This window comes from Myxine glutinosa, chromosome 8, assembly GCF_964187855.1.
Source record: "Myxine glutinosa chromosome 8, kmMyxGlut1.1, whole genome shotgun sequence".
Taxonomy (NCBI): Eukaryota; Metazoa; Chordata; class Myxini; order Myxiniformes; family Myxinidae; genus Myxine; species Myxine glutinosa.
In genome coordinates, this window is record NC_136268.1 from 2,703,174 (window position 1) to 2,728,992 (window position 25,819).

At 44.1% G+C, this 25,819-nt stretch overlaps 2 protein-coding genes across 2 annotated transcripts in view; both read left to right on the forward strand.

Annotated features, from left to right (window-relative positions):
- The window catches only part of LOC137412855 (kinesin-like protein KIF13A), a 232,334-nt gene that overhangs the window by 64,941 nt on the left and 141,574 nt on the right, over nucleotides 1-25,819 (forward strand). The window contains 11 exon segments of the mRNA XM_078782869.1: nucleotides 3,062-3,154; nucleotides 5,468-5,648; nucleotides 5,825-5,909; nucleotides 7,529-7,663; nucleotides 7,796-7,873; nucleotides 7,875-7,909; nucleotides 8,471-8,582; nucleotides 15,057-15,269; nucleotides 15,441-15,551; nucleotides 15,677-15,811; nucleotides 21,619-21,749. Coding sequence (XP_078638995.1) covers nucleotides 3,062-3,154; nucleotides 5,468-5,648; nucleotides 5,825-5,909; nucleotides 7,529-7,663; nucleotides 7,796-7,873; nucleotides 7,875-7,909; nucleotides 8,471-8,582; nucleotides 15,057-15,269; nucleotides 15,441-15,551; nucleotides 15,677-15,811; nucleotides 21,619-21,749 — 1,309 coding nt within the window.
- Nucleotides 1-25,819, forward strand: part of LOC144893208 (uncharacterized) — a 301,836-nt gene that overhangs the window by 3,669 nt on the left and 272,348 nt on the right. The window lies entirely within an intron of this gene.

Genomic DNA, 25,819 nt, shown 5'->3' on the forward strand with positions numbered 1-25,819 from the left:
CGGCCATGAGGGCCCGAAATCTTGCTGGCGGACCTTGGCCACAGGGCACCAATGCCCCACAGGTGAACCATACACATAGTCGGCCTGGTGGGCCATAAATAAATAAAAAGGACACATTGGGTGCAAGTTTTATTGAAAATAGGCCGCCAGTAAGCAAAGCAAAAGAGAATGACAACATCTGGAAGACAAATAATAATAACCAGCAGAGGGAGCCGAAGAAGCAAGAGATCACCTGCAGGGTTAGGGGTTGTTGAATTTATTTTATTGATGAACAGTGGTGACTGCACTGATTGGTGCTTGAGGGTGTGTTGGTGCGTTATAGGTGCTTTCATGTTGCATTGATGCAGAGCAGACTGTCTCCCCCCCAGAAAGAACAATTACAGGTCCTGGGTTAGTTTTGTAAATAAAAGTAGTGTCAATTGTAGATAATGCTCCCCACCGTCAGTGTATAGTTTGAAGACCATTCCGCAATTCGGTTAACTGTGGGCGTAAGTCTGTTAGGCAGGGTGCAATGGAGCAGCGGGACACATTTATTTATGTTTTAAAACTGTCGCACTCAGGGTCAGGTTAAAAGTAGAGGGAACTACACCTACGTGTCACACTAAATAAAAGTTGTAGGCCCGGGATGTGCCTAAGAGGAGGAGGGTGCAGTGTTGTGGATATGAGGACTGTATATTTTTTGATTGTGTGCTGTACTATTGTGATTATTGTTTATTCTGTGCCTCCTGCCTCCGGAGCTGTGTAAAGACCAAAAGGGCGTCCCATAGTCCACAAGCATACACGTCAGCCAAGTAATAGAATATACCTGTCGATAGTTATCTCTTATTCTGTGTTTTAGGATAAGGCTGTGTCTCCCATTAATTGAAAGTACTCCATTGCACCAGTGAAAGAGAATAGATCCCCTTTCCTTCCCATCCCCAAAATCTCCATCCAATATTACATCCCCTCTCGTCATTGCCGAGCCTCGATTGCCCATATTACCTCCCCTCCAATAACCGCCATTGACCACGAGGCTCGAGTCAGGGAAGAAAGGCGTGTCTCCACCTCGTCATAGAGGGGGAGGAGTGAACCAGCCCCGCTCGACCAACCATGAGCCAGGGGTTTGGCTACAGAGGGCGGAGGAAGAGCGGTCGGGGAGGTTCGCAAAGGTTGAGGGGCGGGGGCCTATATAACCCAAGGCAGGGGTGTGGCCAAAGGAGATGAGTTTTTACCGGCAGACACAAGGGAGCCCAAGCCGTGGAGAGGAGTCAGAGAGATTCGCTTTTACAAGAGTCCTGAAGCAAGAGAGGAAGTTGTTGGACTGGGTGGGACTAAGGAAGGAGAGAGAACCCGTCACACCAATCCCCCAAGCTCCGCGTTGGCTCCACCAAGCGTTCAGCTCCACCAAGCTCCGCGTTGGCTCCACCAAGCGTGTTGGCTCCACCAAGCTCCGTGTTGGCTCCACCAAGCTCCGTGTTGGCTCCACCAAGCGTTCACCTCCAGCCATCCACCTTCTGGCATTCCCCGCGTGAGTCAGTGTTCTGTTTGTTCTGTCCTGGGTTAATTAAGACTGTTAGATAAGCTAGTATTTTCCCTGTGTCACCTGCGTCTTATGTGTTGTAAATAAACCTTGATTGCTTTCTTTTTGCTTGTGTGTAAATAGCCAATAAATTCAGTCGTATTTCCAAACCTTTCTTTGCCTTCTTTTTCCTTTTTGCATTCGTCGCCTTTGTCTTTTCCCCATTGGGCAGCTACGGTGCGATACGGCCAAAGTTCGGGTGGAATCGGGTGAGTTTTGTTAGGTCGCGGTCTTACACCACCGCTCGGTCTATAACATCTAACCGCGATCTATAACAATATATATATATGTAATGTGAGTAACCGTGGAATTGCCCTTGTGCAGCCTCTTCTACATTTTATACAAAGCTTGAAAATGAACTGTGAACATCTCTGGATAATTCAAATTCTGCATTCTATGTTGCCAAAAATGGATTTTAATTTTGATCCCACAGTTTAAGTCTTTATGCTTTCCTTGTTCTGTGTGGTATTTACAAAAACATGAACTAGTGGTGGTGATTGGAATGGAATGGATAAAGCTCTGCTTTGCTGTGCAAGTATTGAAATGAGCGAGTTCTCAGCTTAGATTATGCTCATCGTCGTCTACTGTAATACTTTACTCTCAAACAAACAAATGATCTTTGCGTTTAATTTCTTTTGAGAAAATTGCTGCAGTTTTTAGAAGATATCTACTGATTTGCTCAATTATTTATCGCTTTTATTTTGTCATTAACGAGTCCACCTGTTTATTTTGCCTTTGCTTTGAAAAAGGCTTCTGCAACCACTTTCACCACAAAATGTATTATCCTGTTACTCCCATGAGCAAACGACTGGGAAGTGATTCTCACTTGACATAGAAACTATCCCATAATGAGTTGCTCATTCTTGTAAACATATTTCGTAACAAGTGATGACGTAATATAATATCCTAAATTTCATACAATATGTTTTATTACAGGAAAAACATTGAAAATAGTTTTTGTTTTTGTCAACAAGTTTCACAAGTCCGATTAAAAACTTTTATACTTTAATTTAAATAATACCTCTAAAGTTAATGTGACCAAAGAGTAAAATGTAACCATTACCCCTTACTTGGATAACAATGGAATGTGTATGTTATCGTCACAGTGTTATGGGGCCTCATGTTTCCAGTCAAAGGCCAACTCTTGTGAAATATCCCGTGGAACTCGATGTACACTAATGCAGCCGCAACACCTGGCTTGGTTCCAGGTGTACTGTTGAGGACAGCAAGTGATGTACCTTTTGTACCTTTTGCCTTACTGTACCTTTTGTCTATTCTTAGAATTAAAAAAGAAAATCGCGAGCTACGAACGGCGCAACAAAAATGGGTCTTCGACTGATGGGCCTTGTAGTGAATAAGCTGTAAAAGACGTGTGACAATATGGCCTTTGTTATTGACTCTGTGGAATGATGGCCACAACCAACCAGGAGTGAGCTATCCTTGTGGTTGTGGTAAACCCACTGAGCGCATGATAGTATACATTTGTTTTTGAACCATGTGCAGGTCAACAGCAGGTGTTTGAGTGCATGGGTAAGGACATCCTTGAGAATGCCTTTCAGGGCTACAACGCTTGCATCTTCGCTTATGGACAGACTGGTGAGTGCACGATGGTTTGCTTCAAGTAAGCAATCCGTCATGGATTATTTGCTTTTCTTTTGTGTTGCACAATCATCCGATTCCCTTTTTGTAGCATTGGTTACGAATACCTGCAAATGGGTAAATTTGTGAAATATCCAACGCTATTCTGCTCCTACCCAGTATTTTGTGCCTCCGCCGACGAAGTTTGCGGAAGCATTATGTTTTCAGGTTGTCTGTCTGGCTGTCCGTCCGTGCATCCGTCTGTGATAGGGTTTCGTTTTCGCGATAACTTAAGCACAGCTGAAAGGATATACGTCAAACTTGGTACAGGTATGTATAATGATCTAAAGATAAACTGATTCGATTTTGGCTTCAAAGGTCAGAGGTCATGTCAGGTAAAAATGTGGTACTTGAGAACAGCTGAAGGGATTTACGTCAAACGTTGTACAAACAGCAAAATGGAGAAGCAAACTTGGAGAACAGCAAAATGGAGAAGATTGTCATGGGGACCGCAAGGCTAACCCCCGCTCTAGCAGGGAAAATGGCCTTAAAATGCATATTGTTGTTGTTGTTGTTGTTGTTGTACAAACATGTATAATGATGTAATAATGTGGGTGGGCACATATCAGTCGACGTCGTGACGTCAGAGTGCTGTTACAGTCCTTTTATACAGTGATTTGACGCTAATGAAAGAGTTTGAACATGTATTTAACAAGTTGCGTTAACCAATCAAAATTGGGTAAATTCATACGTTGGTAAAACATCAGGAACATTGTTGTGTACAAAATGTTACCTTGGAGTGCAACATGGCAATGATGAGCCAAATGGCTTCCTCATTTCTTTGTTCCAGGTCTTGCAGGATTGTGCGATTACTCGTTACGCTCAACTTAGTCCCGCCGAGACTGTGCAACATTTGTATGTTAATTACCGTTCTGTATAAAGAACAAAAATATTTACATTCAGGTGGTTCGATTTCCGACCAATAATCAACCTTTTAACGTGACGGCACAGTCCAAGCTCCCCTAACCCCCACTGTGGGGGTATGGGGGCCCGACATATGATGCTTGATCGGTCAAATTGCCTTTATTGTCTGTTTGTACATAGATCCGACTAATAATTGAAAGTTGTTATTGCTTAATTTGCTTTCCATGTGTGAAATTAATGCAATCGAGCAAATTTCGGGGAAATTGGCTCAGGAGGTTGGAGATATATCAGGAGCGAAACAAACAAGCAAAATCCGCCCCCCCCCCCCATCCCCACAAGCAAAATCCCCCCCCCCCCCCACCCCAAAAGGTTTCCATTGATACAGCAAATTGTCCATTTCACCAAGATTAAAATTGACGATCTTGATCAAAGCTCGGGTCAACAGGATGAAAAGTGACGATTTTTCAGATGAAAAATGATGATTTTAGAAGTTTGAACTTGAGCTGACCTTTGACCTTTTGACCTCAAATAGTTTGATTCCCAATTCAGTGGGGCAATTTACAAATGCTGTTCTATTTTCAAGTCAATTGGAGGAAAATTGATGGGTTTTCAGAAGAAAATTCATGATTTCGGAAGTTTGACCTTGAGTTGACCTTTGACCTTTTGTCCTAAAAAAAGTTTGTTTCCCAATGCAGTGAGGCAATATGCAAATGCTGTTCTATTTTCAAGTCAATCGGTTGAAAATTGACGGCTTTTCAGATGAAAATTGATGATTCTGAAAATTTGACCTTGAGTTGACCTTTGACCTTTTGACCTCAAAAATAGTCCCTTTCCCAATTTCTTGACTCGATATACAAATGCTATTCAATTTCAAGTCAATCGGATTTTAAAATGGTGATTTTAGAAATTTGACCTTTAGATGACCTTTGACCTCAAAATCAATAGGCTTCTCAATTGGGATGACCTATACAACCTGGTGAAGTTTCGTGATGATTGGTTTAGAATTGTGACCTGTAGGCCGGTGACAAACAAACAAACAGACAAACAGACAAACAGACAAACAGACAGACACACAGACAAACAGACAAACAGACAGACAGAACCACAAACGCAACCGACCAATAAACTTGAAAAATCTTCGATTTTGCAAGTAATAAACACTCGCTCACATACATCTGTAGCTCACACTTTAATGTAAATTGAAATACCTGGAGAGACAATGAACGAATAAGCACACAATGAGATTTCAAACTCGCATCCCAGACATTGTGTTGAGACGGGCTCCCCAAACAGGCCAAACTCTCACAAATAAAGCAAGCAGACAAGAATATCAAGGTGAAATAATGTAATGTGTTCATGCTGTGCCATTTATCCACCTCGGGGATTACCATTTGTCTGACCTGGCAGGCTCTGGGAAGTCGTACACCATGATGGGCAGCAATGAGCAGCCCGGTTTGATTCCTCGTCTCTGCAGCGAATTATTCACCCGTGTTGCAAAGGAGCAATGTGAGGAACTCATGGTCAAGGTGGAGGTTTCCTACATGGAGATATACAACGAGCGTGTTCGGGATCTGCTAGACCCTAAAAGGTACGTCCCCCATTGTGTGGCCTGTTGCTTTTGATGCAGGTTAATGTTTCTGGGCGAGATGCACAAATAATGGGATCCAATGTTTTATTTTATTTTTTCTTGATGGGCATTGAAGGTACTGAATGCTCAGTTGCCCTTTGTGTTTGAAAATTTGCCGACTTTTGTATCTGGAGCAGTGGAAGAACACTTCGTGTGCGCGAGCACAAGATCCTCGGGCCCTATGTTGATGAACTGTCTCAACTTGCTGTGGCCTCTTACCAGGTGCCCTTTTTCCCCCTCCTTTTGCTCTTCCAGCTTGTCTCCTTTCATTCGGTTCCTCTCTGTAAATATAATGGTAAATTTAGTCACACATGTCCCGTCTATTATCCAAATTATTATGTCGAGCAGAGTACCCGCCTTATGGGCAATCGTGTTCCAAGCGTGCAACACGTTCTTCAACAAATCTCTTTATTTGGGCGGTGTATAGGCAGCAAACCACTGCCTCGATCGCTCCCGAAAATAAAAACAACCCGGGTTACACACATGAAGTAAATTCTAATTGCATCTCCACCCTGTCCCACTTCACCTCCCCCAAAGGAAGAAAAGGCAATATGTGTAAAAAAACTTTTTTTCAAAACTTAATGGAATCAGGATAAAACTTGCACAGGCACAACTTCAGGGTGTCTTCATTAATCCCTGAAAGTTTCAGCTTCCTCAGTCAGATCCTCTCGGAGTAGTAGATGAAACATACATACACACATATGCCATAGCTCCGTTAAATATATATATATATATATATATATACATATATATATATATATATATATATATATATATATATATATATATATTATATATATATTATATATATATATTATATATATATATTATATATATATATATTATATATATATATTATATATATATATTATATATATATATTATATTATATATATATATTATATATATATATATTATATATATATATATATATTATTTATATATATATATATATACTATATATATATATATATATATATATATTATATATATATCTATATCTATATATATATATATATATATATATATATATATATATATACTGTATATATATATGTATATATATGTATATGTATATGTATATATATATATATATTATATATGTATATATATATATATTATATATATAATTATATATATATATATATATACACAAAGAATTAAGTTAAGCACCCCCCCCCGTTTGTTTACAACCTCGCACATTACAAGTTTGTTGTCGTCAAAACAGTGTAATATACCCATGATATTGCTATATTTTCTGGAGAAGTGATAATATGGTCACATAAAAACATAACAATCATGCCGTTTTCAATATTTTATTCTGAATAATTTAAGGTGAAATTTTTTGGGAATTTTAGGCATATTTTCACCTCAATTTAAGTATGGAGCTATAGGTCCATCACGGACAGTGTGGATGACGTTTATGTTTTCTAACGTACAGTCATTGTTCTGAGAAGACCTCTAGCGATCTTTGCGTCAATAACGTGTGTAGGACCCACGTGATCGGATCACTGACTCAACCCTACGTCTCATAGACCCTGTAAGCCGTCGTATGCGTTGCTGTGGCAGGTTGTTCCATTCCCGATGTAATGCACGTTCCAATTCATCCAGATTGGCTATTGGAGGGACCATCTTCGCAATTTGTCGTCCCAACATGTCCCAAACGTGCTCGAGGGGGTTCAGGTTCAGGACAGGATTAGGGGGTGCATAACTTAATTCTTTGTGTAGGGGTGCTTAACTTAATTCTTTGTGTATATATGTATATATATATATATATATATATATATATATATATATATATGTTATCATCAGGTAATTGAGCTTAAGTTGTTGTTACTCAGGATATCGAGTCATTGATGTTGGAGGGAAACAAGTCACGGACAATCGCCGCCACGAACATGAATGAGGAAAGCAGTCGGTCCCATGCAGTGTTCACCATAGTCCTCACGCAGACTCTGTTCGACCTGCAATCGGGGGTGAGCACACTTTTGCTTGCATCACCTCACCTCCTCAGACATTTCAATCCCGACCCCACATAATCACACACATTTTGCACTTTATTCGTATAATAATATCTGAGGCTATATATCGGTGTTGATGGTTTTCAGACATCAGGTGAAAAGGCGAGCCGACTGAGTCTGGTGGATCTTGCAGGGAGTGAGAGGGTTTCTAAGACTGGGGCGGCCGGGAGAGCGTCTTCGTGAAGGAAGCAACATCAACAAGTTTGTTAATATGCTCATGTTTTATTTCTCTCTTGTACCTGCTCATATACTCCTGCTTTCGTGAAATCCTTGTCCGAGGCTTCCTTGCATCACTTATACTTATAAAACCAAAGATCACTTAAAATTATAAAACCAGTTCTGGAGTGTTGATTGGAATCGAAGCGTGAACAGTCGGTGTGCTCCATCTTGTAGGAATATTGAACTGCCTTCTTTCTAGGAGAGTGAATGTGGTTAAGCATGTTAAATACGATGTCCACTGGTACTGGAGCGTTGACAAGTCACAGGAATGATGGTCCATATGCCCTTTTTGCATGCTCGAGCTTACTTCTATACATGATGCTTGTGGCAGATTGACTGTCTTGGTCTTGGTTGCGCTTGCTTTCGTCGCACCTTGTAATTTCCCCTAGTGGCTGCATTTACACCTTAAGCAGAGTGCGATGGGGTGCAAATGAAATTTGAAAGGTGACTTCCTTGTGACCTCTCGGATAAATGTACTTATTTTGCGCTTGTTCCATGATGTAACAGGTACTCCTCTATTCCCACCAATTTCCCTGTACCAAGGTCCCTTTCTACACTGGGATTGGTTATCTCAACATTGGCGGAGCAAGCAGCTGGGAAAAACAAAGGGACGTTTGTGCCGTACAGGGATTCGGCCCTGACTTGGTTACTAAAGGCAAGATTTTGAGATTATCCCAATACTTCTTGAAAAAAAATGGGTTATTGTAATTGACTCCATCTGTCTTTCTGTCTCTGTCTGTCTGTCTGTCTGTCTTTGTCTGCCCGTCACGCTATCACATTCTAAACAGTTGGACAGAAGTTTAACAAACTTAGTAGTTATGATCAATACATGGCACAAAGATGCAAGAGCAGTATCATTTTTGGCCGCGCCCCCTGGGGCAGGGTCAAAAGGTCAAATACCGAAAAATGCAAGTCCGGGTACATTTTAAAACATTTTAAAATGAAACTTTGTATATACAATAAACATTGGGGAAATATGTAACATATATGCATGAAACATTGTATATCGTTAGTATGTGTGTGGAATATGTAACGATTTTTTGTATTTGAGCCCCGGTTCATGTTCCAGGGGTTGGGAACATCGGGTCACGGGGTCAAAACGGGGAAAATAATGTAGCTCACAATTTGGTATTGGATCATTCCTGAACGGAATTTGATATTGTTGAAAGATTCGGATGACATTTGGTGGACAGGTTGGGTGTGTGACAAGGACGAAACGATTTGATTTTGGTGAAGATCCGAATCAGGATCCGGATATGAGAATTTTTTAATTTTTAAGTGAATCTTCACCATTGAGAGATTGGGGCGGAAAGCGATTATATAACACTGGCAGAAGTACCCGGCATTGCCGGGCGGGGGAGGAGGAGGGGAGGGGGAAGAGGAGGGGAGGGGAATGGGGGAGAGGGGGAGGGGGGAGGGGGAGGGGGAGGGGAAAGGGGGGGGGGAGGAGGAGGGGAGGGGGAAGAGGAGGGGGAGGGGAACAGGGGGAAGGGGGAAGGGGGGAGGGGAGGGTTGTGGGGGTGCCTGGGGGAAGAAGGGCCCTCCCCCCCTCCCCCCCTTCCCCCTCCCCGTTCCCCCCCATTCCCCTCCCCTCCTCTTCCCCCCTCCCCTCCTCCTCCCCCTTAACACCAGGGGGGTTGACTCAGCCTGTCATCCTACCGAGGTCGGCAAATTGAGTACCAGTTCACTGGTAATTCCCTGTGTGCCGCAAGAGGCGCCAAACAGGGTTGGCGGCACGAACCCGGAAGTCGGAACTCATTGTCGTCAAATAAATGTAGCATGTATGTTTCACTCTCTGTCACATGCCGTTGGTCCCATGTCAATCGGATGAAGTTGAAAAATTAACATTACGAAGTTTCTCTGGGACGTACTGATTCCGAATAATGAAGTTGAAAAATTAACGTTCCGAAATACGCTAATTACGCTAACAGAAGCACTGGCGCTGCGAAGCGCTAGAGGGAGCGCTGCGCTCCCTCCCTTCGATTCCCTCCCTCTTCTGCTAGCGTTTCTGCGCTAATAAGCTAATTTTAAAACCCGAAGTTTTTTAAAATTTAAGGTGTGCTGTAGTTGCTCTGAGACGTACTGATTCCAAATATGCCTTTGGTTTTTTCTCTGCGATGAGTAGTTCGAGTTATAAGAGGACAAACAAACATACTTTACTGCTTTATATATATAGAAGTTGGTACGATTCGGCCAAGGAATCCCAGAGATAATTGCAATTAAGTGAGCCGTGACGTCACGGAACGCGCCGCCGGTAATATATTATCTATCTATAATTCCAGCAATCTCTGTGTGTGTGTGTGTGTGTGTCTGTGTGTCTGTGTGTGTGTTTGTTTGTTTGTCTGTGACCGCTGTTTCTCGACAACCACGGGTCCGATATACTTTAAACTTGCCAGGTATATTGCTGGGGACCCGAGGATGTGCCTTTTCAAGGTTTGAAATTAATCGGACAAGTAGTTACCGAGCTATGTCCAAAAAACGATTCAACCAATCAGAGAGCAGCGAGCTATCACGTGTGCCGAACGTGGCGAACAGACTCTGCCTCGGACGGCACATTTGAAAGCGTATTCATTTATTTCACGTTTGCAAACTACTAGGGCATTGCCCGTACTATATCTATATCTAAAATTATATCCCCCCCCCTCTATTTACATGAAATGGTTTGGTCCAAAGCGAACGGCTTCCGGAGTTTGGTAAAGCAATCGCCATCGCGTGCACAAACGCGCAGGAAAGCGAATGAATCGCAAATTCGTTTTTATTAGTTTTAAAACTTTATTAAAACATAGTTTAACGGCAACATAGTTTTCCAACGTGAAATAAATGAATACGCTGTCAAATGTGCCATCCGAGGCAGAGTGTGTCCGCCACGTTCGGCACACGCGATCGTTCGCTGCTCTCTGATTGGTTGAATCGTTTTTTGGACATAGCTCGGTAAGTAATTGTCCGATTAATATGAAACCTTGAAAAGGCACATCCTCGGGTCCCCAGCAATTATACCTGGCAAGTTAAAAGTATATCGGACCCGTGGTTGTCGAGAAACAGCGGTCACAGACAAACGTACAAACGTACAGACAGAGATTACTGGAATTATAGATAGACTAGGGCATGCCCGTACTATATCTATATCTAAAATTATATCCCCCCCCCCTCTATTTACATGAAATGGTTTGGTCCAAAGCGAACGGCTTGCGAGTGGTGACAATCCCCCCCCCCCCCTCTATTTACATGCAATGGTTTGGTCCAAAGCGAACGGCTTCCGGAGTTTGGTAAAGAAATCGCCATCGCGTGCACAAACGCGCAGGAAAGCGAATGAATCGCAAATTCGTTTTTATTAGTTGTAAAACATAGTTTAACGCCAACATAGTTTGCAAACGTGAAATAAATGAATACGCTCTCAAATGTGCCATCCGAGGCAGAGTGTGCCCGCCACGTTCGGCACACGCGATCGTTCGCTGCTCTCTGATTGGTTGAATCGTTTTTTGGACATAGCTCGGTAAGTAATTGTCCGATTAATATGAAACCTTGAAAAGGCACATCCTCGGGTCCCCAGCAATATACCTGGCAAGTTAAAAGTATATCGGACCCGTGGTTGTCGAGAAACAGCGGTCACAGACAAACGTACAGACGTACAGACAGACAGACAGAGATTACTGGAATTATAGATAGATGTTGGCGTTAAACTATGTTTTAAAACTAATAAAAACTAATTTGCGATTCATCGTAACTGCGATATGCGACCTTCCGGAGCTCCTGTGAGAGCGGTGCGCCATTACGTTGGACCAAACCATTTCATGTAAATAGAGGGGGGGGATTGTCACCGTACTCGCAAGCCGTTCGCTTTGGACCAAACCATTTCATGTAAATAGAGGGGGGGGGGATATAATTTTAGATATATATATAGTACGGGCATGCCCTAGTCATCTGTAATTCCAGTAATCTCTGTGTGTATGTATGTATGTATGTATGTATGTATGTATGTATGTATGTATGTATGTATGTTTGTCTGTGACCGCTGTTTCTCGACAACCACGGGGTCCGATATACTTTAAACTTGCCAGGTATATTGCTGGGGGACCCGAGGATGTGCCTTTTCAAGGTTTCATATTAATCGGACAAGTAGTTACCGAGCTATGTCCAAAAAACGATTCAACCAATCAGAGAGCAGCGAGTTATCACGTGTGCCGAACGTGGCGAACAGACTCTGCCTCGGACGGCACATTTGAGAGCGTATTCATTTATTTCACGTTGGCAAACTATGTTGGCGTTAAACTATGTTTTAAAACTAATTAAAACTAATTTGCGATTCTTTCGCTTTCCTGCGCGTTTGTGCACGCTATGGCATTTATTTACCAAACTCCGCAAGCCGTTCGCTTTGGACCAAACCATTTCATGTAAATAGAGGGGGGGGATTGTCACCGTACTCGCAAGCCGTTCGCTTTGGACCAAACCATTTCATGTAAATAGAGGGGGGGGATATAATTTTAGATATAGATATAGTACGGGCATGCCCTAGTATATTATAATTTATGGTAATCTATGCAGCACGACATGGTCATCACGGAAAACAAGGCGCCTTTGCCGGCGCAAAACGGCTCTCCCAGGGTCAAACTCGGTATCGTTGTGAGCGCACGGTTCAGCCCTTCAAGAAAAAGTTTATTTTGTAAAAATCGAACCACGCGTTAAAACGATATGACTGGTTTTGTTCGCCGGCACGTCGGCGCTCGAATCGGCTTGCGATAAAATCCAACACGTTATTTGTCGGGGTCGTCTGAACCAACCGCGGGGCCTAGAAGGCTGTGACTGGTCTCAAAAGTTAGGTCTCGATCATATCTCGTAATGCTGGAAGCTGCACGTCTCTGTGATAATCTTGTGGACCATGACGAGAGATCGTGCGAGTCGCTCGCAACGGCTTCAAGCACTTCTGCATTCGACCATTTCATGAACGCCATACGCCCCGCCCATCAAAGCGCGTACGTATTAAACGAACATACAGTGGCCCATCTGTCGTCATTTGCGCATGCGCCAAAGTCTTTGCAGGAACATGAAGCATCGGAACAGCGCATTTGCGCATGCGCAAGAGTGATAACCGCCTGTGCACCATTACGCTAACAGAAGCGCTGGCACTGTGTAGCGCTGGAGGGAGCGCTGCGCTCCCTCGCTTCGATTCCCTCCCTCTTCTGCTAGCGCTTCTGCGCTAATACGCTAATTTTAAAACCCGAAGTTTTTTAAAATTTAAGGTGTGCTGTAGTTGCTCTGAGACGTACTGATGCCGAATATGCCTTTGGTTTTTCTCTGCGATGAGTAGTTCTCGAGTTATAAGAGGACAAACAAACAAACAAACATACTTTACTGCTTTATATATATAGATAAAAATAAAAACCACCTTTAGAGGCCATTTTTTCGCGGGGGTTGGCCTTTTTCGGGAACCGTGGTTGTTGTTGTTTTTTGTCCCCTTTTTGAAGCAATGTTTTACGGCCGGATGCCCTTCCTGACGCCAACCCTTTTTGCCGCCTTTAACGACAAACAGGGAATTACCAGTGAACTGGTACTCAATTAGCCGACCTCGGAAGGATGACAGGCTGGGTCAACCCCCCTGGCGTTAATTCAGCGATCGACCGGGATTCGAACCCAGGATCCTAGGATCCTAAGCCGGCACCCTAGCCGCTAGCCCAACACCAGGGTTATAGATGATATTTATATTATAGATATTATAGATATTTATATTATAGGTTATATATTATAGATTTATATATACTAGGGCATGCCCGTACTATATATATGCCCGTACTATATATCTATCTAAAATTATATCCCCCCCCCTCTATTTACATGAAATGGTTTGGTCCATTCGCAACGCCAAAGCGAACGGCGAACGGCTTGCGAGTACAGTGACAATCCCCCCCCTCTATTTACATGAATGGTTTGGTCCATTCGCAACGACCACAGAACCCCCCCCCCCCCCTCTATTTACATGCAATGGTTTGGTCCAAAGCGAACGGCTTCCGGAGTTTGGTAAAGAAATCGCCATCGCGTGCACAAACGCGCAGGAAAGCGAATGAATCGCAAATTCGTTTTTATTAGTTTTAAAACGTAGTTTAACGCCAACATAGTTTGCAAACGTGAAATAAATGAATACGCTCTCAAATGTGCCATCCGAGGCAGAGTGTGTCCTCCACGTTCGGCACACGCGATCGTTCGCTGCTCTCTGATTGGTTGAATCGTTTTTTGGACATAGCTCGGTAAGTAATTGTCCGATTAATATGAAACCTTGAAAAGGCACATCCTCGGGTCCCCAGCAATATACCTGGCAAGTTAAAAGTATATCGGACCCGTGGTTGTCGAGAAACAGCGGTCACAGACAAACAAACGTACAGACAGACAGAGATTACTGGAATTATAGATAGATAGATGATATTTCAAAAATATTACAAACATTACAAAACAAAATATTACAGACATATTACAAAACTAGGTGGGTGAGTGGGTTAGGTGTCAAGAACAAGGTGACTAGATCATGGTTCAGGTCTGGATCATGCAGATCGATCCGGCCTATTGGTGGGAACATAATCTGTTCAGCCTGGCGGAGTTGAGCGCTCTACCGAGTGCTTTTCTAGTTCAACCTTGCTCTAGGTGGGAAGCGTGGGGATTTGCGATGGAATGCCGTCTTGGCTGTAGTTTGTTTTTATCCTCCTGAAGGCTTTTTCTGAGTTATCCCTGTGACCTGAGCACTGAATTTCTCTAGTCGGCTAAGTTGGACCTCATCTCAACTATTATTTAGTTTACATGCTTTAGAAGCTTTGCTGCTTTTGTACGAATTTAATCAGAGATCCTTTTGAAATAGTTTAGAAAAATATTGCTTTGGAGACTATGGAACTGGAATTCCGTGCTTGCCGAGGTATTAAAGCTGCAGTTGGAATGCGACTGGCGCATCTGGTCATGTTCCACATCCTCACGGTCTCGCATGTTTCTATCACTCTGCTTTTGGAACACTATCCTTGCAGGCCATTTTCATCACCACTCACTTTGCCACTACCTGGGGCCTTTAAATTTGAATTTCGCCCTTTGGGTGTTTGTTGCACTAATTTCAGCATTATCCTCTTTGGTAATGATTGATTTTGAATTGCAACAGGACAACCTTGGTGGGAATAGCAAGACTGCAATGATAGCAACAGTGAGCCCGGCCGCTGACAGCTACGAGGAAACGTTGTCGACGCTGCGCTACGCAGACCGTGCAAAACGCATCGTCAACCATGCCGTGATCAATGAGGAGCCAAGCGCTAAAATCATTCGGGAGTTGCGTGAGGAGGTTGACAGGCTGCGGAACCAGCTGACCCAGGCAGAGGTGAAATTGTGTGTTTTTGGAATGATTGGCTCAATGATGAGCATGTTGAATTGCTGCTGGACATTATGTATTGAAGATTCGTGATCATTTGTGGGGTGATTTGGTTCAAATATAGTTCAAAAACAAATAATTATTTTGAAGCTGAGACTGCGGTGTACTTCCTCCTTCCAGTCACTCACAGCTCCAGGCCTAAAGGAGAAACTCGAGGAGTCTGAGAAACTAATGCAGGAAATGACGGTTAGTTGGGAAGAGAAACTACGCAAGACAGTGGCTATAGCTCAGGTAGGATGAGTTCATCTCTTGCTTGATACCGCAAGCAATCCTCTCCTCTATGACTTTCATTTCTTCTTGATTTTCTAACAAGCTCGATGTGACTTTGTTAGCCCCTGTGATTCCTGTCATATTAGGAACGACAGCGACAGCTGGAGAGCTTGGGGATCTCGCTGGAGTCGTCGGGGATCAAGGTTGGAGATGACAAATGCTTCCTTGTAAACCTCAATGCTGATCCTGCGCTCAATGAGCTACTGGTGTATTATCTCCAGGTAGGTGTTTTCATTTATTTATTTATTTTGCAGGATCCGAGGCTCGTAGTGGAGCTGCCACTCACACATCTCACACTCATGGACATACAGATGAATACATGAGACACGACACAGGACTGTTAGACGAGAACCAAAATCAAATTGGCTTGTTCTTGTCGCCTGACCAACTCATCCACCTAGCTTTGTCATAAGGCGTCCACAACTCTTTGAAAATACCATGCTATACTGCATATAGTTTTTAGCCCTATCGATCAATGGCAAAGAATCAATTAAATAATTATCAGGTCCGGATCTTCACCAAAATCTAATAAGGTCCTCCTTGTCACATACCTAACCTCTCCACCAAATTTCGTCTGAATCTGTCCTCATCTTTTTGAGATATCCTGTTCACAGACAAACAGACAGGGGTGAAAACATAACCTCTATCCACCTTCGGTGGTGGAGGGTAATAAGTTCTCTAATGAAAAAGCTTTTGCTCAAAACACTTCTTTTTTTTTTTCATTGTCTCATCGAAATCCAATTGAATGAAAATCAGACATTGCACATAATGAAACAAATGTCAAAATGATCAAAACAAATCAATATCTCTGACATATTGAACAAGGATTGACATGGAAGTGTCCTCCGATCAAAATTACGGCTTTTCCATCAGCTGAAGATTTTCCTTCATCATCTCGACGACGAGAATCACTTATGACAAAACTTTCTTCTCCAACACAGTTGATGCCTATTGGATACATTGGAGAATTTCCCATGGTCAAACATCATGTTCTTGTGTCTTGAAAACACAGACTGAGTGCTGAATTCAAACAGAATGATGGAGACTCTGGATTTTCTGATATTTGGGAAACCTTTCCACTTCGTGGTTCATGAATGGTTAGGAGAGAAGAAGCATCTCCGATGACAAATTATTCTGGTAATTCGTTAATCATCAAGTATCCACTGTGGGAACAAACTGAATGGTACAAATCAGTTCTATGTTTAACTCTGTGGTCAACATCACCTGTGGTCTGAGGAATGTCAGGTGATCTCGACACAACATCTTCGGTTATATACACGTTAGCACATGAAAAAAATGCATCGCTTTTGTATTTGACGGATTTAGGGAGCCTCCCCTCCCCCCCCCTTCCCCCCCCCCCCGCCTCTGCTGGATCCGCCCCTGGTGTGTATAGGTAACATACAGACAGACAGATAAACATCAACATTTATAGATTATATTATATTGTATTGTGCTTTGATTGGAATGGTTGATGTAATTATTTTTGTATATATATACATATTGTTGCGGATCCGGGGGTCTGCGCTCCCCTTCCCAAGGGGGGGGGGGGGGGTTAATCCCCTTGTCTTTTAAACTGGCCAATCCCCCAGCCCTGGAAATTATAACGCTCCTCTGCGGTCGAGATTGGCCAGGGTGATTGGTCAAGATGGGTCCCAATACCTACATGCCAATCTCTCCGCAAAGCAGGGAAATAACTCCCGCTCGAACCACGGACAGATGGAAATTGCCTCGGCGGTTTAGCAATCCGCGATTCGAGCCGTTAGCAAAAAGACTAACCCGATTCTGAGCGGTTCTGAAATCGTGCCACCGATACTCAATTGAGGAAAAGACGAAAGCGATCAAATAAGAGGAAACCAAAAGGTAGGAAGAACAAATATGATTTATTACTATACTAATAAAAGAGGAAACGAAAGAAGGGCATGTACAAGAAGAAGAGCAAAAGGACACAGGGCAACCTTACACAGTCTTAATTAAAACATACAGACTTACACGGGAGGGTAGTGGTAGGGAGAAGGTCCAGGCAGATGGCAGGGGAGGAAGGTCCGGGAAGATGGTTTAGTCGTTGAGGTCCGGCTCCAGGTGTCCACGCGTACCGTGGCGAAAACCTGGGCAGCAGCGAGCGCATACCGTTGGCGCGCGCTCGGGCTTTATATATGGCGGGGGGGGGGGGGGTAGACCTTCGCAAGGCCGTATGCACAGTTCAATACAATCGATCGTGCCTTGCGCAGTCCTCCCAGTAACGTGACAATCACTCGAGCTCTCCCCCCGCAGTCCGTTATGATGCAATCCGCTCGCTCGCCCGACCTCCGCGCAGTCCGTGATGATGCAATCGACGGTCCCCTCTCTCTCTCCTTCTCTGTGTCAAGGCGCCGCGCTCGCGCTTATATCGTGTGCTTCGAAATCAAGCCGCGCCACGCACATCAGTGAGCTCACCTCAGCCATGGTTGGTTCGTTGACAGGGCGACGCCTCGCTCTTGGCGCTCCGCCCCCTTCTTCTCCAGCTTGACCGCGTGGTTAATGGCGTTTGAGCCAGGCAGCAAATGCTGCTGGCAAGCAAGGGAACACAATTTGGAGGGAGGCAAAGCCGCAAAATGAACGGGATTGAACAAGGGGCCTAGGTTATTTGATTAATGCAACGCAGAGTCAAACTTTTGGAAACAGAGCCTTGACTAAAACACATACGAATGAAATAACTGAAGAAGTTCCTATGGTGTCCTATGTGTTGCAATATGGACTAACTAGGGTGCGACCTTTGACCTTTAGAAGATGGGGATATTTACAGGAAATTATTTACAAGGCTTATTATTTTACAAAGTGAAGGTTCTAAAAAACGCAACAAAATATATGGGAACATATTTATACTAGCGGGGTCACCCGTGGGAATCCCACGGGCATGGATGTGTGTGACATTTCAACATATTGAGTTAGATGCTGCACATTCATTTTTACAAAATGGTTACTGGCAAGTCATCAGATCCAGAAATGGTGTAATGAACACAATTTATTTATTTCACATAATATGTGACCCCTCACTCCTCTCCACCTGACACTCTCCTGTCTCCACCTGACACTCTCCTGTCTCCACCTGACACTCTCCTCTCTCCACCTAGCACTCCTCTCCTCTCCAATCCCTCACCTCTCCAATCCCTCACACTCCTCTCCTCTCCAATCCCTCACACGCCTCTCCAATCGCGCCTCACCCTCCTCTCCAATCGCGCCTCACACTCCTCTCCAATCGCGCCTCACACTCCTCTCCAATCGCGCCTCACACTCCTCTCCAATCGCACCTCACACTCCTCTCCAATCGCGCCTCACACTCCCCTCCAATCACTCCTCTCCAATCGCGCCTCACACTCCTCTCCAATTGCGCCTCACATGCCTCTCCAATCGTGCCTCACTCCTCTCCAATCGTGCCTCACACTCCTCTCCAATCGCGCCTCACACTCCTCTCCAATCGCGCCTCACACTCCTCTCCAATCGCGCCTCACACTCCTCTCCAATCGTGCCTCACACACCTCTCCAATCGCGCCTCACACACCTCTCCAATCGTGCCTCACACTCCCCTCCAATCACTCCTCACTCGCCTCTCCAATCGCTCCTCACTCGCCATCCAATCGCTCCTCACTCTCCTCTCCAATCGCTCCTCACTCGCCTGTCCAATCGCTCCTCACTCGCCTGTCCAATCGCTCCTCACTCGCCTGTCCAATCGCTCCTCACTCGCCTCTCCAATCGCTCCTCACTCGCCTCTCCAATCGCTCCTCACTCGCCTCTCCAATCGGCTTTCCCTGTCTCGTTTCTCTCGTTTTTCTCCCGTCTCGTTCTTTTTCTTGCTCCAAATCGGCCCGTCTCGCCCGTCGGCCCGTCGGAATCGGAAATCGGCCCGTCTTGCTTTCGTGCTTGCGCGTAAATAAATTGTGTTCATTACACCATTTCTGGATCTGATGACTTGCCAGTAACCATTTTGTAAAAATGAATGTGCAGCATCTAACTCAATATGTCGAAATGTCACACACATCCATGCCCGTGGGATTCCCACAGGTGACCCCGCAAGTTTGCATTGACGTTCGTCGATGGACTCGTTCGCCCGTCTCATTCGTTTTCTTGCTGCATCCTGTTCAAGTCTGCGTTCTTCATCGATCGTCTCATTCATTTTGGAAATAGAGGTTTCCACGCAGTGCATGAATTGTCATGATCCTCAAGAGGAATTTGTCTCGTAATCATGAAATGATAAATGGCCAGTAAATTATATTGTGGAAAATTAAAGATTTAAATTTTTTTTTTTTTTTTTTTTTTTTTTTTTTTGTATACTGAATCGAGGCTCGTGAAAGAGCTAACATTTATTTCACAAACAAATCAACCAGATAAACAAAATATACAAAAAGAGGGAGCGGAAGACAAGATGGGGAGAGAAGGGGAAGCACACAACCACAACATTTGAGAGCAGGGAGAAGTGTGGGAGGGAGAGGGCTTGAGGGCAGGAGGCGTGGGAAGGGGGGGGGGGGGGGGTGGGTGGGAGAAGTATAAAACACAAGGGGACCGAAATTAGCGGGGATAGAAAAGATCAAGGTTTTGGATGGGGGAGGATAAGAGATGGTGGTGAACAGCTGTTTTAAAGACCTGGAGGGTGGAGTGGGATTGAAGAGAGTGAGGGAGTTTGTTCCAGAGGCGGGAGAAAAGAGGAATGAAGGAGTGAAGGTGAGCAGAAAGTCTTGATTTTGGCAGTTTAACCATAAGAGGGTTGCGGGCAGATCTTGTGCGACCTGTAGGAATATTTGGGGGACAGAGCTCTAAATCTAGAGCAGAATCTAAATCGGTATGCTTTGCACAAACACAAAACAAAGCACCCTTTCTCGGCACCATTGTGCTCCACTGCTCTTATAACTTCTTCCAGTCCTGCTTCTTCAAAGTTCATAATTGCCTTCATAAGTTACTTGGCTGCCTCTACTGCTCATTATACCATCAAGGTGACCATACATTGCTTCGGTGTGATGGCCTGTACTGAACAGTCAAGTCGACCATGCACTGCTTCATTGTACATTTGTTACTGCATCTACTGCTCACTACACCATCAAATATATCATCATGTGCCGAGTCAAACATCTTAAAGGGTCTGCATAATTCACCTGCTGCTCTGGTGTTGGAGTTCAGAGATTGTGAACTGTTAAATTTGTACATGTGCTTGGTTTTGGATACATTTAAATGAGATGTAAACTTTGGTTAAATCACCTTAATTGGTTGGATTTTCTATCACCCATGTTGGGGGAGGAGTTGTTTCACTTGTATTTGGTTAAATGACCTCTTTACTTGGAATCTTGGCCACCATCGGCTCTGACTCTTAATGTGGTTGCTGCTGCCTTCAGCGTGGTTGCCTAAGTGTGCCTGGTGGGTGGTTGCAACCCACAAATATGCAACATTATTGTAAATTTCTGCAGGTTTCTCAGTCCCTCTTGTGATTATCATCGATGTGATCGAATAGAACACACTGACACCTTTATTAGCCAGAGGAGAGGGTATTGCATTTGAGTTTTTGTTTGTCCGCACAGAATAAATATGATTTTCTCTGCAACCGTTGGTACGATTGACAGGAAATTTTCACCATAGGTGCAATTCCACGTGTATAATTTTTTAAATCATAATTATGATGTCATAGGTCACGTGGTATGGGCGCCATCTTGGAAAAACCAAAAACTTTGCACCTCTATATCTCCGAAAGCGCTGCATGGAAAAAATTGAGACATGGGTCATAGTTAATAACTCCTCATGGTGAATAACATGTCAATGATGATGTCAAAGGTGCCTCCATTATGATATCATAATTTGACAAGTAAAAAACCTCATCCGATCAAGATGAAATATATTGAGCATCATCTTGGGGTTAATTGGTGGAGAAAAAATAATGATGACGTCATCGGTCACGTGCTTCGGCCGCCATATTTGTTTTTAAGACAAAAGCCTTAAAAAGCACTGAAAACATCCTGGCGAGGGTCTGCAATCTCTGATTGCTCTTTCTTGTTGTTGATTTTTTAAGGATCGCACACGCATTGGTGCAAATAGCTCGCAGGACATTCAACTCTGTGGAATTGGAATTCTTCCAGAACACTGCACCATCGACATCAACACAGACGAAGAGGTCCTGCTGTCACCCAGCCCGGCTGCACGGTACGCATTGCAATGTTGAATTCCATGCTCATTCCATCATATAGTCTTCATGCTAAACACATTCATGTACTATTCTTTTTCAGTAAGTAATGCGCAAGCTTTTGACCCACCCAGGGGGTACATACTCTGCCAGTATGCAATAAATAGTCAGGTGTATGTACAGTACCTGGCTATTAGTCCCATACCCAGAAACCGTTGCTGTTCCGGATGGAGAAACAAATAAGTTGCAGCAAATGGTTTTTTTTACGTGCAAAATCGAAGATTTTCCAAGCATATTGGTTGGTCTTGTGCGTTATTCTGTCTGTTAATTTGTTCGTCTGTTTGTCTGTCAATCACCTACAGGTTACAATTCTAAAATGATGATCCTCATGAAACTTTACCAAGTTGTCGAGGTTTTCACAACTGGGAATTTCTAAAATTGTCATTTTTCATCTGATTGACTTGAAAGTTTTTTTTTTTTTTTTTTGTTTTTTTTTTTTGTATACAAGATCGAGGCTCGTGAAAGAGCTAACATTAATCACACAAAAAGACAAACCGACACACAAAAAAAAACAAACAAGGGGAGCGGCAGACAAGATGGGGAGAGAGGGGGAAGGACACAAAAGAGAGGGGGAAGAGGGGGAAGGACACAAACACAACATTTTAGAGCAGGGACATCGGGAGGACTTGGGGGGAGGTGGGAGAGGAATAAAACATATGAACACTGCAAGGACTCTGGGGTGAATTACCGGGGGTAGAAAAGTTCAAGGTTTTCGATGGGGGAAGATAAGAGATGGTGGTGAACAGCTGTTTTAAAGACCTGGAGGGAGGAGTGGGATTGAAGGGAGTGGGGGAGTTTGTTCCAGAGGCGGGAGAAAAGGGGAATGAAAGAGTGAAGGTGAGCAGAGAGCCTAGACTTTGGCAGTTTAACCATAAGAGGGTTGCAGGCAGATCTTGTGCGACCTGAAGGAATATTGGGGGGACAGAGCACAGAGAGAGCTGGGGGAGCAAGGCCGGAGAGGAGTCGGTAGAAGACAGAAAGACCACCAACCTGCCTGCGGTGAGTGAGTGAAAGGCCCTCGGTGTTGACTACATCGCAGGAGATTCCAATGATTCTGAAAGCTTTGGCCTCAACAGCGTGAAGCCGAGCAAGGTGTGAGGCAGGAGCACCAGCCCAGAGGGGGGAACAGTATTCCATTGAGCTGCGGATGAAAGCCTTGTATGTGGTGAGGAGCTCAGGTGTGCCAAGGAAGGACTTCGCACGACGGAGGATGCCCAGTCGGCGACTGACTTTGGAGGCCAGCATGGAAATGTGGTTTTCCCAAGAAAGATCATGGCAGATAGTGAGACCCAAAAGTTTGAGCGACAGAACTTCTTGGAGAGGATTGTTGAGAAAGTAGATGGGAGGGTTGTCCAGTCGGTCCTTTTGGAGAGACATTGTAAGAGTGTGAGATTTGTCAGGATTGAAAGACATGTTCCACTTGTTTGACCAGTCTGTGATTTTGTCCAGGTCTGCAGAGAGTGAGGAGGCTGCAGACTGCCGATCTGAGGGATGAGGAATGGAGCGACAGAGAGTAGAGTCGTCAGCAAAGAGATAGAGAGGATTTTCAAGAGAGTCAGAGAGATCATTGATGAAGACCAGAAAAAGCACAGGGCCCAGAACACTACCTTGGGGAACTCCAGCCTGAACAGGAAGAGGAGATGAGAGAAACCCATTCAGGGCCACACGTTGACTACGACCAGAGAGGAAGTCCGCCAGCTATGCATGGAGATTTCCATGGATACCAAAGGAGGAGAGTTTGGTGAGCAGAGCAGGGTGCCAGACCGTATCGAAGGCACGTGAAATGTCAAGGGAGACAGCTCTAATTTCCTGTTTGGCGTTGAGGACCTCCATCCATTGTTGAGAAAGCAGAAGCAGCATGTCCAGAGTAGAGTGACCAGGTCTGAAACCAAATTGATGATCAGAGATCAAGCCATTGGAGAAGAGGAAAGATTTAATATCTGAAGCAATGATGGATTCCATGACTTTGCTGATAATTGGGAGAAGGCTGATTGGTCTGTAGTTGCTGGGATCTGTTTTTGCACCTTTTTTGTGCAAAGCGGTGATGTTGGCTGATTTCCAAGCAGATGGCAGATGACCTTGAGCAAAAGAGAGGGTGAAGAGAACAGAAAGAGGGAGTGAAAGAGCAGAAGAACATGATTTTAGGACCCGTGGGCTGATGCCGTCAGGACCAGTTGCAGAATCAGAGTCGAGGGTTGACAGAAACTTTTCCACCTTGTCAGGAGGAAAGGACACAGAGTCCAGGAGCAGCTGGGTACGACTGGGTACGGTGGGTACAGAGAGGGATGGGTTTGGGACACAAGATTTAGAGGCAAACACAGAGTTGAGGCATTCAGCTTTTTCACGTGCGGAGTCAGCCGTTAAGCCATTTGAGGTGAGGGAGGGGATGGAGGGGGAACAAACACCAGAAACAGATTTGACCAGACGCCACCAGGATTTGGAAGAGGGAGACAGATAAGAGAGTTCGGTCTTGAGAATGGTGAGATATTGTTTCCTGGCTCTCCTGAGGGTGGACACACACTTGTTTCGGGCTTTGTGTATTTGGGCTTGTTTCAGGCTTGTTTCGGAACAGTATTTGCATATTGAGTCACTAAATTGTGCAACCAACGATTTTTGAGGTCAAAAGGTCAAAGGTCAACTTGAGGTCAAACTTCTAAAATCATAAATTTTCCTCTGAAAAATAATCAATTTTAATCTGATTGATCCGAGCCCAATCTTTGCTTTGAGCTTTGATTAAGATCGGCAATTTTAATTTTCATGAAATAGACAATTTGATGTGTCCATGACAACATTTCTAGAAATCAGTGCCCACATCTTTAATATTGCCTTCACTTTTTAGCTCACCTGGAACGAAGTTCAGGGGAGCATATGCGATGGTGCGTCGTCAGTCCGTCCGTCTGTCAGTCCGTCTGTCAGTCCGTCTGTCAGTCCGTCTGTCCGTCCGTTTGTCAGTCCGTCTGTCCGTAAACACTTGAAACTTCTCCGAAACCACTTATGGTATTGCGACCAAATTTGGCACAAATTCTATTTGTTATGTTGTGATTAAAGTTTGTTCACGGCATAAAAAAAAATCTGCCCCTTTGGGGGTCAAGGGGGGGGGATTCCTCCCCCCCCCCCACCCCCCCAAAAAATAGGTATTTGCTTTCTTCTCAGAAACTACACATGCAATTCTGATGAAACTTCACCACAACCTTAATCACCCGTGTTGTACCAAAGGTTGTTCACGGCATTAAAAAAAAATCAGGGTCTAACAGGGTCAAAGTGGATCCAGATTTGACCCCCCAAAATAGGAATTTGCTTTCTCCTCTGAAACTACAAACACGATTTCAATTAAACTTTACCACAACTTTAATCACATGTGATGTACCAAAGCTTTTTCACGGCATTAAAAAAATCTGCCTCTTTGGGGGTCCACGGTGGGTGAAAGTGGATCCAGATTTTATCCCCCAAAATAGGTTTCTTTCTTCACTGAAACTACAAACATGATTTCGATGAAACTTGACCACAACCTTCACCACCGGGGATGTACCGACGTTTGATCAAGGCATTTAAAAAATCGGGCCCTGAGGTGGTTTACGGGGGGGGGGGGGGGCAAGGGGGGGTTGTCCCCCAAAATAGTTATTTGCTTTCTTCTCAGAAACTACACACGCAGTTCTGATGAAACTTGACCACAACCTTAATCACCGTGATGTACCAATGTTTGTTCAAGTCATTAGAAAAATTGGTGTCTGCAGTGGTATATGGGGTGTGGAGAGCGGGGGATGCCCCCCAAAATAGGTATTTTTTTTGTTTGTTTGTTTAAAATCTTACCATGATGTTAGTATGATTATACATACTGCCCTATCTTCCAGCAACCACTGAAATTGGTTTAAATTACCTTTCGTCAGTGCAGTATACTATTTATTCTACCAGGTGAGCGCCAGGGGTATTGCCACTATGTTTTCACTTTAAGCATCATGAAACTCATTGCATTTGTAATCTTGTACATTGATAAGATTTGTGCACCGTGTAAATGCGTGCACAAACATTC